The 14,662-nt window shown below is 48.6% G+C and overlaps 1 protein-coding gene across 1 annotated transcript in view; it reads right to left on the bottom strand.

The window, feature by feature from the left end:
* The window catches only part of MCMDC2 (minichromosome maintenance domain containing 2), a 298,944-nt gene that overhangs the window by 234,419 nt on the left and 49,863 nt on the right, over positions 1–14,662 (bottom strand). The window contains exon 4 of the mRNA XM_029591416.1: positions 8,728–8,923. Within this exon, the coding sequence (XP_029447276.1) occupies positions 8,728–8,923 (196 nt within the window). The remainder of the gene's footprint in view (positions 1–8,727; positions 8,924–14,662) is intronic.

Genomic DNA, 14,662 nt, shown 5'->3' with positions numbered 1-14,662 from the left:
CCATCTGATTTGCTCCAGGAGAAGCCAGGTCCAATTGATCCGCTTCAGGAGAAGTCTGGTCCACTTCCTACTCTCCAGGGGAAGCTGGTCCATCTGCACTGCTCCAAGAGGAGCCCAGTTTATCCGCTCTGCTCCAAGAGGAGACTGGTTTATCTGCTCTGCTCCAGGAGGAGCCCAGCGCACCTGATTTGCTCCAAGAGAATCCCACTCCTACAGCTCTGCTCCAGGAGGGACCCGCTCCTACTGCTCCATTCCAGGAGGAGCCCACTCCTACAGCTCCACTTCAGGAGGAGCCTGCTCTTGCAACTCAGCACCAGAGATGCTGATATGGCAACCCAGCACCAGAAAGATGCTGGCTCGGCAACCCAGTCCTAGAGAGATGCTGGCCCGGCAACCCAGCACCAAAGAGGCTCTGGTAAAACACATCTGTACCAGAGAGACTCTGGCAAACTCATCTGTGCAAGAAAGACTCTAGTCAGCACTTCATCTCCAGAGAGACTGTGATAAGAAAATTATTATTTACCTGCTAATTTTCGTTCCTGTAGTACCATGGATCAGTCCAGACAGTGGGTTATGTCCCCAATCCAGCAGATGGAGTCATAACACAAGCTTTGAGGGGGCGTCACCATATATACTACTACCCCCTCTGCAGGAGTTCAGTATCGAGTATATCAAAGCCAGAGTAGAAACCCCCGAAGGATCAAGTTTGTGGAAACAGATAATGAAAACAATTGTAACTGCAACAAGTAACTGCAAACATCCTACCAACTTGTAGGGAGCTGTGAAAAACAGCGAAAAGAAACGACTGTGAAGACACAGAACACTGCAAGCAAGAAGTAGCGCAGAGCTGAGCAGGATCAAGAACCCAAACGCGGTGGGCGTCTGGACTGATCCATGGTACTACAGGAACGAAAATTAGCAGGTAAATAATAATTTTCTTTTCCCTGTACGTACCTGGATCAGTCCAGACAGTGGGATGTACCCAAGCTTCCCTAAATCGGGTGGGGTCCTGCGAGGCCTGCTCGGAGAACCTGCTCGCCAAAGTGTCCAGAGACCGAAGAGGCGAGGTGCAGACGATAGTGCCTCGAGAACGTGTGTAACGATTTCCAGGTGGCTGCCCTACAAATTTCCTGCGAGGATACCGAGCGAACCTCCGCCCAGGAAGCCGCCTGAGAACGTGTAGAATGCGCTACGATTCCGGGTGGGGGAGTCCGTCCCGCCCCAATGTAGGAAGCAGCAATGCCGGCATTCAGCCATCTGGCAATGGTAGCCTTCGAGGCCTGAGACCCCTTCTTAGGACCGGCCCAGAGTACGAAGAGATGGTCAGAGGTCCGGAACTCATTTGTAGCCTCCAGATAGAGATGCAAAGTGCGCTTGACATCCAAGAGACGGAGAGACTTCGGCTCTGAGGAAGAGAAGGACGGCAACTCCACCGTCTGGTTCACATGGAATGCAGAAACCACCTTCGGAAGGAAGGAGGGAACGGTGCGAAGCGAAACTCCAGAGTCGGAGAAACGGAGATAGGGCTCTCTACACGACAGAGCCTGCATCTCCGAGATGCGTCGAGCGGAACAGATGGTCACAAGAAAAACAGTCTTGAGAGTGAGATCCTTTATCGTTGCGCTGCGCAGCGGCTCGAACGGTGATCCCGACAGGGAGCGAAGCACAAGGTTAAGACTCCAGGAGGGACAAGGGTCCCGTAACGGAGGACGCATATGCTTGACACCCTTGAGAAAACGAGCAATGTCAGGATGCTGTAGAAGAGAGCCCCCATCGCTCAACAGCGAACCAAGGGCGGCCACCTGAACCCGTAGTGAATTATAGGCGAGCCCTTTTTCCACCCCCGCCTATAGAAACTGAAGGATCTGAGGTACAGAAGCCTTAGCGGGTCTCGTGGCCTGGCTGGTACACCACAGCTCGAACACCTTCCAGACTCGAACATAGGCCGATGTCTTTCGTGCCCGCAATAGCGTGGATACTACCGCCTCCAGGTAGCCCCAACGCCGGAGGCGGCGCCTCTCAAAAGCCAGGCCGCAAGACAGAAGAGTTCTGCCTGCTCGAAAAATACCGGGCCCTGATGTAGGAGCTGGGGGAGGTGCCCCAGCCTGATTGGCCTGTCGATCACCAGCTGTAGCAGGTCCGCAAACCAGGGTCGCCTGGGCCATTCTGGGGCGACGAAAACCACGGTCCCCTGATGGCTTTCTATTCTGCGGAGCATCCTGCCCACCAGGGGCCATGGTGGAAAAGCGTAGAGCAGAAGATGTGGCGGCCATGGGAGGACCAGGGCATCCACTCCCTCCGCGCCGCGCTCTCTCCGGCGACTGAAGAAGCGTGGAGCCTTGGCGTTGAGAGCGGACGCCATCAGATCCAAGTGGGGGGCCCCCCACCGATGGACGAGAAGTTGCATCGCTTTGTCTGAGAGAGACCACTCTCCGGGGTCCAGCAGTTGCCGACTGAGGAAGTCCGCCTGGACGTTGTCCACACCGGCGATATGCGAGGCTGCTAGCCGGACGAGATGACACTCCGCCCATTGCATCAGCAGCGCCGCTTCGAGCGCGACCTGCGGGCTGCGCGTGCCTCCTTGTCGGTTGATGTAGGCCACGGTGGTAGCATTGTCCGATAGGATTCTGACTTCCCGGTTCCGAAGAAGCGGGAGGAAATGTCGCAGAGCTAGCCGGACCGCTCTGGTTTCCAGAGGGTTGATTGACCACTTCGCCTCCACCGTGGACCACGTCCCCTGCGTGGCGCTTCGATCGCAGACTGCACCCCAACCTGCTAGACTGGCATCGGTGGTCACCACCACCCAATTTGGCAGATCGAGGGACACGCCACGGGCCAGGTTCGGCGGATCCAACCACCAGCCCAGAATGTTCCTGGCATTCTGCGGGAGCGGGAGAATCATCTGGTAGTCCTGCGATACTGGTTTCCAACGGGAGAGGAGCGCCCACTGTAAGGTCCTGAGGTGCGCGAAAGCCCAAGGTACAAGGTCGATGGTGGACCCCATCACTCCCAGGAGTTGCAGGTAGTCCCAGGAGGTGGGCTCTGGTAACGCAGAGAACCGTCGTGTGTGATCCCGCAAGGATTGAGCTTTGTCCTGGCGTAGAAAAACCTTGCCCAGTAGGGTGTCGAAGGTCGCCCCCCAAAAAAACCCAAGCGTTGCGAGGGCATGAGGGAGCTCTTGGAGAAGTTCACTACCCATCCCAGGGAATGTAGAAACCGTACTACTCGAGTCACCGCCGAGCGTCCATGATCGAATGACTTCGCCCGGAGGAGCCAATCGTCCAGATAAGGATGAACCAGGATGCCCTCCTTCCGGAGAGCTGCCGCCACAACTACCATGATCTTGGTGAAGGTGCGCGGCGCCGTCGCCAATCCGAACGGGAGAGCCGTGAACTGAAAATGCTGGTCCAGAATTTTGAAACGAAGGAAACGGTGGTGGTCCGGGCGGATGGGAATGTGCAGGTAGGCCTCCGTTAAGTCCAGGGAGGCGAGGAACTCCCCCCGATGCACCGCCGCAATCACTGACCGGAGCGTTTCCATGCGGAACCGAACGACTCGAAGGGATTTGTTGACTTCCTTGAGGTCTAGGATAGGCCGGAAGGAACCGTCCTTCTTTGGTACGACGAAATAGATGGAATAGTGGCCCGAGCCCACATCTCCGAAGGGCACGGGCGCAATAGCGCCTATCTCCCGGAGTCTGTCCAGAGTCAGCTGCACCGCTCCTCTCTTGAGGTCCGAGCCACAGGGGGAAAAGATGAACCTTCCCTGCGGGGGACGGACAAATTCCAATGCGTAGCCATGTTTTATGGTATCCAGGACCCACTGGTCCGAGGTGATCCGTGCCCACTCCGCGTAGAAATACGTTAGTCGGTCCCCAATCCTGGGGACAGGGGAGTGGGCGAGACTGGCATCATTGTGAAGACTTGGTATAGGGGTTCCCGGTTCCGGGAGTAATGTGTGCGGGCCGACGCCCGCGAAAGGAGCGCGACCAGGAGCCCGCCAGCTCTGGCTCTGGTCCGAGAAGAAGAAAATGCTCTGGATGGTCGAAACCTATCCTCCGGCAGCCGATGAACAGCGTTCTCCCCCAGGGACTTGATGATCTGGTCCAAATCCTCCCCGAAGAGGAACTTGCCCCTGAAGGGAAGAGAGCCCAGACTCGACTTAGAGGACGTATCAGCCGCCCAATTGCGTAGCCACAGTAGTCGTCGTGCTGCCACTACCGAAACCATGGATCTTGCGAGGACCCGAAAAAGGTCGTACGAGGCGTCCGCTCCATACGCCACTGCGGCTTCTAGCCGATCTGCCTGGGCAGCCTCATCGGACGGCAGGTTCTGAGACGTGAGGAGTTGTTGTACCCAAAGGAGACTAGCCCGCTGGGCAAGCGAACTGCACATCACCGCCCGCATACCCAGAGCGGAGACCTCGAAAACCCGCTTAAGGAAAACTTCCAACTTACGATCCTGTGTGTCCGCAACGCCGCACCTCCCGTCACTGGGATAGTCGTCCTCTTCGTGACCGCCGACACTGCGGAGTCCACCTTTGGGACCTTGATGAGGTCCAGAAAATCTTCGGGGAGCGGGTACAGCTTTTCCATAGCCCGGCTGCTCTTCAGGGAGGCCTCCGGGGTGTCCCATTCCCTGGTGAGAAATTGTAAAAACGAGTCATGAATGGGAAAAGCCCGAGCCCTCGGCCGGAGTGCCGCCAGGACAGGATCTCCCTTCCTTGAAGAAGTGATGACAGCGGGAGCTACTGGGGCAGGCGGGTCTGGTGGCGGATCCAAATCTAATTCTTGGATGATCTGCGGGATGAGGTCGTCCAGCTCTTCCCTCTGGAAGAGGCGTAGGGTACGCGGATCATCCCCCTCCTGCGTGCCGTCCCCTTGTCCCCCGTCCGGGAGGTCAAGTCCATGTCCCGCTGGGTCTGGCACCGCCCCCACTGGCGCAGGCGTGGATCGGACCCGGGTAGGAAGGCGGGAGGCCCCCACTCCCGGAGGGTCGGGGGGGGCCGGCGTCGAGGGCGACATCCGAGGGATCTTAGGAGGGGGGGGGGGTCCCACAGGTGCTTCCAGCCCCTGCAGATAAGCGGTATGCATGAGCAGGATAAACTCTGGAGAGAACCCCGGCCTGCTCGGGTGCGCTTCGGGGGCGGCGTGGTTCCTGCTCCCTGGCCCTGGGTGCTTGGTTCCTGCACCAAAATCGGGGGAACACCCCCGCTGGTAGAGTCCTCCAGGGCTCCGTTCTCCCTCATGGCCTCCAGGGATCCGTTCCCCCTCGTGGCCTGCGCCTCAGGGCGCTCAGAATGTAAAATGGCCGCCGTTCCCGCCAAAAATGGCGGAGTGGCCGGCCCGCGCCGCCCGGGCAAAAAAAGAGAAATCAGTCAGGGACTGTGAGGTACCTTCCCCCCCGGGAAGGCATCGTGCACAGATGCCCTCCCGGGAAATCCGGGACCCCGGGTCTCCGCAGGCCGCACAGCGGGACGGCCGCAGCATCGGGATCGCTGTAGGAGAAAAGAAAAAGCCACGGGGGGGGGCCACGCGCACAAAAAGCGCCGCTGCGGGGGGGCCCGGTCGGCCCGCACTGCCCACTGTCCGAAAATAGAGGAGGGTGCAGCGGGGGGGCCTTCCCGGCCACACGACCCGCCCCAGACATCTTTCCCTAAATGGCTCAGCAGCCCATGAGAAGCTGTAAAATGGCCGCGGGTGAGGGAGTAAAGAGCGAAGAGGCCGGCTCCACCGGCTTTCGCGGGCACCGGGGGCTGAGCTGTGAAGGAAAAAACTACAAAGGAAAAACAAACTTACCCCTGGCTGCAATGAGAAATAAACAGCAAGGCCGCAGAGAAGAGACAAGGAAGAGAAGCCACTCCCCAGAAGTTGAAAGAACTCTGCCTTTTTTTTTTTTTTTTTTTAAACTTAATACAAACTTGATACAAACTTGATCCACAGAAAAAGACAACAACAAGCCATAATCAAGCAAGAAAGTGAAGAAAAAGGAAAAGGAGGGGAAGCCTGATTCCCCTACTCGCATCTGCTGGAGTCAGAAGATACTGAACTCCTGCAGAGGGGGTAGTAGTATATATGGTGACGCCCCCTCAAAGCTTGTGTTATGACTCCATCTGCTGGATTGGGGACATAACCCACTGTCTGGACTGATCCAGGTACGTACAGGGAACTAGCATCTCAGACCCAGAAAGACTCTGGCCCAACTATTCAATCTCAGAGACTCTGGCACAGCACCAGAGAGACTCTGACCCAGCAACCCAGTGCTAAAGAGATGCTGGCCTAGCAACCCAGTGTCAAATAGGCTCTGGCCCAGCAAACCAGTACCAGAAAGGCTCTGGTAAAACACATCTGTATCAGACAGACTGGTAAAATACGTCTGAGCCAGAAACTCTAGACCAGCACTTCATTCCAGAGAGACATTGATCCAGCATTTCAGTTCCAGAAATACTCTGATCCAGCAACCCAGTGCCAGAGACACTCTGGCCCAGTAACCCAACACCAGAGAGACTCTGGCCCAGCAATCCAGTGCCAAAGAGACTCTGATCCTGCATCTCAGCCCCAGAAAGACTCTGGTCCAGCTCTTTAGTCCTAGTGGGTCTCCGACCCAGTATCTCAGCTCCAGAGAGACTCTGATTCAGAGAGACTCCGGTTCATCACCTCAGCCCCAGAGAGAATCTGGTTTAGTAACTCAGCTCCATAGAGACTCTGGTTCAGCACCTCATCCCCAGAGAGACTCTGGTCCAGCAGTTGAGTTCCAAACAGACTTTTCATCTTTCAAGACCTGGACTATGTTGTCTATGACTCCAGAAAACCCAGTACCTACTGGCCACAGCCCCCATGGCAAAGGGGACCCAGGAGGAAGGGGTCTTAGAAGGGGGGTACTGTCATGATTCTGCTTGCTATGCAGCCCCCATCAGCAAAGGTAATCTGTGAGCTTCCTTCACAGCCATTCTAGCTGCTTTCTTGATGATCCCATGAGGCAGTGTCTCCAGTCCTACCTAACCCAGCCTGTCCATTCTCTCCTTGCCTCTGCATTAAGTTACCTCGGCTCCTTAACTTGGTCATCCTTGCTGTGCTTTCTTGTCTTGTGGCCATCTTGGCCTCCTGCCTTGCCTTGTGGCCTTCCCAGTCTTCCTGGTTTGCACTCAGTTCAAGCCCTTGTTTGCCTGTCTTCAGTTCCTGCATTGTTTCCATCCCTAGCCTTGCCCTTGGTTTCAGTCCATGTCTTCAGCCTTGTCTGTATCCAACTCTTGCTGCCCTCAGTACCAGCCTTGCCTCCAGCTCCTGACTTTCCTGAGTACCAGCCATGTTCCAGCTCCCAGCCTAAGCTGTGTTCCATCTGAGTCTTATCAGACCACAGAAACCAAGGGCTCAACCTATGGGAGAGGTGGCTGGTACAGGCAAAAAAAAAAACCCAGTCCGGCCTTGCCCCAGAGTCTAGCCCTGCTCCTGTAGGAGCAATCCTGATTCCTGCCTGCCCAACCATGACATGTGCACAGATATGCCAATACTGAAAGATCTGCAGATAGGATGCATTCAGGCTTTGAAAGACATTCATACATAGCTTAAATGCTTCTTATTAACATATGAGTGACATGAATGGATTTAATCTTGGAGGAGGCTTCCTGTAAACCTGAAATCCAGCAATAGCCCTTAGTTTGGACAATGTATTCTAAAAAAAAATAAAAATCATAGGGAATAAAAAATGGGTCAGTTGAGGGAATAGGGCAAAACCTAAAAATATGAACACCCATTATTTCCCAATAACTATGATTGCTAATCAAAATGGTTCTGCAGATGGGTATATATAGAGAAATTACTAGAACTCTTGTATAAGAGTTCTAGTAATTTCTTGTATAACATTATACAATGTTATACAAGAAAAACAGCAAATGTTTGGGTATGATTACCAACACCTGAACACAATCAATAATATGCAAAAACTGGCAGTTCTAGTGCATAGCAGAGCAAATATGCGGAGTAAACAGCACACACATATAAATAAATATCAAAGAGAAGATGTGTGGCAATCAAAGTCAATTACTGTAACCCCTTTGAATATTTATAAGTATTTGTGTCTTAAATGTTCCCTTTGTTGTCTCTGATCCAATAAAATTTGGAGTTTAATGTATTGAACAGTGATTGACTTTGAGTGCCGCACATCTTCTATTTTGAGTTCTAGTGCATACACAGAAAGAAATACTTTTAAATCACATCTAACACCCCACAAAATAATCAAACCCCCAGTTTTGCCCCTAAAATTTTAATAGCTAATTTATTTGAAAATATTGAATAATTTTAGCATATTCATGAGGTTATTACAAATTGTAGTAGAGGTTCATGGCGGTATAATTTAAAAACATTTCTCTCTGTATTTATTTTGTTTCTTTACCATATCTGATACACTAGGACCACTGCTTTTTTGTACTTTATACAATGTTATGCCTGGGAAGCACCATATTTTCATTACGATTTATGGGAACTTTCAACTTTTTTATTGTACAATTAGAATTAAAACTGGGTAATATATTGCTAGATGGCATTGTAAATTACAAGCTATTTAATCAGTAATTCATTAATTTTCATTTGCTGGGAGTTAAAGGACAATTTATATAAAAGGTCTCACTGAAAATGTCAGACATTTTTACAAACTGGCCACTTTTGGTAGTTCATATTACCAGCTTTCCTGGAATTTCAGTTTTGCTACTGAATAAGCATTTTAAATTTACCTTCAGAAAATGGACACGTTTCCTCAGTACAAAGAAATCTTGCACCTTGTGTGTATTTAGTTACTGTTGTCACAGCGATTACTATTCCCTCCAGCATATAAAATCTCTGAGATGTATGATCAAATGGAAAGTCACACAGACTGAGTGAATAAAATGGCAAGGGTGGCAAATGTGTTAATTTTAACTCTACTTTAATCTAAAAAGAAAAATAATTGAAAAATAGTTTTAAAATATGTAGAGTAATAAAACAGAACTGTAATCTTATTACACTGTATGAAATAGTGATGGTTTTGTAATGCGAGGATAAAATAGAACAATAATGTAAGAATGGCATATATCATTTAAGTCCATGAATGTATCTATCAACTTCTATACTCTTAGTTTCTGTTCCTTTAGTTTTTAGATTAGCTAGATCCTCCAGCTTATGGATACAATATGCAAGGGTCCAAGGATCTCTTGGACCTTTTGCCCAATTACGAAGCTGTGCTTAGGTGTTGTGAGCATTTCTGGGCACTAATGTATCAGCTTATAAGAACTGATCACACATTCCCCCCTTTTCCTCTCCTATTATAGTATATTTCTACATAAATAGCAATAATACTCTGAGAGAGTAATGATATAGAGAAGGTGATTATATGTTCTCTTAGCAATAATATCACAGACTACAAAAGAGCATTTGTATAAATACAGGTAGAAAAAGTATATAAAAGCAAAGCTAAGCTAAATTTACATTTATGTACAAAACAGTGGGCAGTATACTTTCCTTAAAAGACTGTCGAGTCAGGCAGGCAAAATGGTCATTGCACAAGGGTGGGGGTGGGAAGGCTTTCACACACAAGCCTGTGTTCAGGTTGGTGGCTTCCTAGTTCTTCAATTTCCTGCTCTTTGTTACTTCCTTTTATGCTTACTGGGTGTGTGTCACCCTGTCCTTATCACTGACCCTTTCATGTCACAAAGCTCTTCATGTTTTCGGTCTCTACATCTCGTCCCTTCATTAGAGGTGATACATGACATGCCCTTCTTTTTCTTTCTGTGTCTTTTGCCTCCCCATCTGTCTTTGTTTCACTTCCTTGTTTTTCCATTTTATTCTTTTTGTTACAGTCATTATTTTACTATTTACTCTATTTCCAATAATACTTACAATTATGAAATTATATAGACATGTTTACTCTCCTGTCTATTTGCTCACAATCGGGCCGATACAGTAAAGTCCGCGGGAGAGCAGACGAACGCCCGGCGCGCGCACCGGCCCTTTGCCGGTGTGCGCGGTTCTGTATTTAAATTAGTTGACGCGGTAAAAACGGGGAAAAGGAGGCGCTAGGGACATTAGCACGTCCCTAGCGCCTCCTTTTTGACAGGAGCGGCGGCTGTCAGCGGGTTTGACAGCCGACACTCAATTTTGCCGGCGTCGGTTCTTGAGCCTGCTGACAGCCACGGGCTCGGAAACCGGACGCCGGCAAAATTGAGCGTCCGGTTTTCGGCCCGACAGTCGCAGGCCGAATTCAAATTTTTTATTTTTTATTTTTATTTTTTTACTTTTTTTACTTTTCGGGACCTCCTACTTAATATTGCTATGATATTAAGTTGGAGGGTGCACAGAAAAGCAGTTTTTACTGCTTTTCTGTGCACTTTCCCGGCGCTGGAAGAAATTAGCGCCAACCATTGGGTCGGCGTTAATTTCTGAAAGTAAAATGTGCAGCTTGGCTACACATTTTACTTTCTGTATCCCGCGCGCATACCTAATAGGGCCATTAACATGCATTTGCATGTTGAGGGTGCTATTAGGTGCCGCGGGTTGGACGCGCATTTTCCTCCCCTTACTGAATAAGGGGTAAGGGAAAACGCGCGTCCAAGAGCAGGCTAACAGTGCGCTCTGTCGGAGCACACTGTACTGTATCGACCTGAATATGAGAAAGTATTTAAAAGCATTGTGGTACCTGTATTGTATGCCGTTCCTTGCCATGTGGTTTCACAGAGTTACCAAGTAAACAGCAAATCAGTACCTAATCACTGTAACAGCAAGGAGCAGGCAGAAAGAATTCACAGCTTTTAACACAGAAAACTGCAGGGAACAACAGAAAGATTTCATAGCTTCCCCCCGCTCCTCCCGTCCCTGCATTAACCCTATATGCAACACATCTATCAGTCTGTTTGCTTTATACACCACACATTCCATCCCTGTCTTGCCAAAAAGGGAATGTGGCCTACATTCTTTAAGATTAATAAAAAGAATCCTTGGAGGCAAGGAGAGCAACAGTCCGCAAGTCCACAATGCGGTGAACTGCAAGTTTTACAGTCAATTACAAATAAAACAAGTATTAACAAAATGGCAAGGCCAGTGCCTATTTAGGAGACTCAGTCAAGTAAGTGGCAAGTTGAACAAATGAATTCACCAAATTTAGGGAACATTCTGCCCTCTGATGAATAGTTGAAGAGGCAGTCTCTGTATATATTTGTGGGCGTGGGGAACCAAAACTTTTGTGACACACAGAGGAACTGTAAGTGTAAGCATCAATACTAATCATACATATGAATCTAAACAACAGAATTATGCACCTTATAAAAAATAGTCTACAAAAGGTGGCTGTAACCAGATATCCTCGAGGCACATGTTCTAGGGCTCCTCTTTGTGCTGGCTTTCTGAATGTTGGATGTCTCATCATTCTTGGCGACAGCAGGTGCTTGCAGCGATGCAGCAATGCACTGCAGCAAAGATTTACCCTCCAGAATGACCCTATTTCTGCTTTTCTACAATGGAATGGTTGAATTATGAGATTTTATCCACACGTTTGTACGGGGAAGACAGAATTTGGGTACCAATCTGATTTCTAATTCCCCCTAGCTCTATCCCCTGAGTTTTGGGATAATACTTATCCACGATCTACTGCAGGGAACTCACAGCTTGTTGGTATAGCTGAGTTTGACTCAAGTTGTGGGGTTCAGACTGTCCCTTATCATTCCTAGCCCTTCTCCCTTCCTGTCTTTTCTCTGCTCACTTTCCCACCTTACTTGGGCCAGTTGATCCACCAGGTCCCCCATAGGCAACCCATCCACCTACTCTCTAGGTACGCCTGTATTCATGAGGGCATGACATAAACAACCTTGGAGCAGATTGCATTTCCCTGTCTCTTGTTTATCATCCGTCTCTGAATAGGGAGATGGTGGAGCTTGATTTTGCCATGGAGAAGTGTCCCTATGCACTGCAGCTCTGTGATTTATCACAGTTGGTTTAATCTGAACATTCCCTGGGCCTATGTCTAGTGTAAGAGTCATATGCTGCCCTAGTAACTACATTATTTCAGTAAATATAGAGTGTGAATCCTTTCCCCCTGCCACCAAAAATATAGTGGCAAGCGTCTGGGCAGTCAGGAACATTTTTGGCCCAGCACTAGCATCTAGGCCCTTTGATAACTGGGGGGAAATAAGCAAATCTCCCGCCTGTTGAAGCAGGTGCTTTGAAATGATAGCCCTAGGGGCAGCCAAATTCTGTAGCACTTTAATTCCCTCTGCCTTGCTATTCCATTACATAATCCCAGGGTCATGGGTAAGGGCCACTTCATCCATGAAAAATGTACTCAATGATTCGAATAGGAGAGTGCCCAAAGAAACTCTCCCCTCTGTGCCCTCTCCTCTTTGCATAATATCCATAGCTAGCAGCAGGTGCGTGGACATGGGACTCATAAATCCTAATTCCCTAGCTGTTACTACCAGCGTTAGAGTCCTTGACATGGTTAAACATGCTACCCAGGGGAGGATCCTTTTCCCAGGCTGCTGCCTTTAGGCTTCCCGGCCTCATATTTGAATACATCCCTTATTTACTCTCTGAACCTTTCTCTGGACCCTCATAATCTAACTTTGGTGGTTTGGGAGCTTCCTTATTCTTGAGGGCCATGAATAATGCATTCTTCCTTATGGCTGGCTTTTGTTTTGCCCCCACATCAAAGTCTATCAGAGTCACTTCTTTACTTTCCTCTCCTGTCTCAAGAGGGCACATTTTAACAGAAGGGCTCACAGAAGGAACGGGCCCATCAAAAATGTCCTAGTCTAAAGGGGTACCCATAACCACCTGATGAAATTTAACAGGATTTACTGCTACTCCCAACTTTAGATGGGTAGATAAGAGCTGCAACTTAGCCTCACCCTTTTTGACAACAGCATCCACACACTGTTGTTGGGCAGTTTCCTTTGCTTGTACAACAGAGTTGATGAGGAGCTCCTGGTGCCGTACCCTAGTGTTTAGCTCCTTCTTCTCTCACTGCAAAGTAGTCACCTCCTCCTATAAGACAGTGACTCACTTGTCAAGGCTTTGGAAAGCAGCCAAGAAAACCCAACATGCTCTGGAAGACCCATGGGCATCGCCCACCTTGAGGCAGTAGAACACATCAGCCGTAGCAAGGGGAAGTGCTTGGATGATGCCACTAATTCCGTGTCCCAGGGTTCCTGGATACATTTTGAGCAGGAGAAAATTTGGGCCACAGCAAACCAGGGCTCATGCCCTTTGATGCACTAGGACTTTCGTGTCTTGTTTTTTCTACTGGAACATTGCCATGCCACTAACATGACAGGCAGTACAGCTCCTGTCTCCCCCCCCCCCCTATTTTCTAATGGGCATGGCAACCTCCCCACACTCCAGAATTGAGCAAAATAACCAAAGGATCCTACGTCTACCACCAATTGTAGTGTGCAAGGGTCCGAGGAACCTCTGGGTCTTTTGCCCAATTCCATACCTGTGCTGAAGGATTCTAGTGTGAGCACTTCTGGTCACTAATGTGTAGGCTTATAAGAACTAATCACACATTAATCTACCTCCCCCCCCCTTCCTCTCCCATTGTAGTATATTTCTCTTTAAATAGCAATAACACTCGGAGAAAGCAATGATGTAGAAAGGGTGATTATATTTTCTCTTAGGAATAATATCACAGATTATAAAAGAGCATTTGTAAGAACACAGGAAGAAAAAATGGGTGCTAGGAAGGTTTTCACACACAAGCCTATGTTTGGGTTGACGGCTTGCTAGCTCTTCAATTTCCTGGTCTTTGTTATTGTCTTTTACGTTTACTGGGTATGTCACCCTGTCCTTATTACTGCCCCTTTTATGTCACAAAGCTCTTCACGTTTTTGGTCCCTACAGCTCTCCCTTTTATTAGTGGTGATACACAATGCCCTTCTTTTCTTGTCTCTGCCTTTGTCTTTCTGTTTCACTTCCTGGCTTCACCATTTTATTCTTTCCAGTACAGTCATTATTTTACTGTTTATTCTATTTCCAATAATGTTTACAATTATGAGATTATACAAATTTATGTTTAAAAGCAGTGTAGAGCCTGTATTATATGCCTTTCCTTGCTATGTAGTTTCACAGAGTTACCAAGTAAACAGGAAATCAGCAGGAAATGGGCAGAAAGAATTCACAGCTTTAACACAGAAAGGCTTTTTTTTCAGTATTCCCCACCCCCCAGTCCCTGCATTAACCCTTTATGCAACACATCTATCAGTTTGTGTGCTTTATGCATCACACAATGGATTGCTATGTTGCTCCTTCCTATATTGGCTTTCTCTATGAATCCATATCACCATCATTCAAGGCATGCTATCATGTGTAGTAATTTTGGGCCACTCATGATTTTATACTTGTGAACTATGAGATTGTTGTACTGCTTTCCTGTCCAACTCCAGGAATTAAACAGCAACATTTAAAAAAAAAAAAGAATATTAAATACAAATTTTATAACATGGCTGTTCTTCCCAAAGCCAAGATGAAAGTTTTAGATCAGTTACTATGTATGTGCCATTTTACTTGGTCATTTTTACTATTGTTTTTTGTTTTTTTATTTAACCACAGATTGCCCTCTCTAATCCTGCTTTACCTTACAGTCTCCCCACATCACAGTCTTCCAGTTAGAAAAGATTACCACAATGGAGCACCACAAGCCATATG

This window comes from Rhinatrema bivittatum, chromosome 2 (assembly GCF_901001135.1).
Source record: "Rhinatrema bivittatum chromosome 2, aRhiBiv1.1, whole genome shotgun sequence".
NCBI lineage: Eukaryota > Metazoa > Chordata > Amphibia > Gymnophiona > Rhinatrematidae > Rhinatrema > Rhinatrema bivittatum.
The sequence above is the reverse complement of the archived record's forward strand: the minus strand, read 5'-3'. Positions and strand labels throughout refer to the sequence as shown.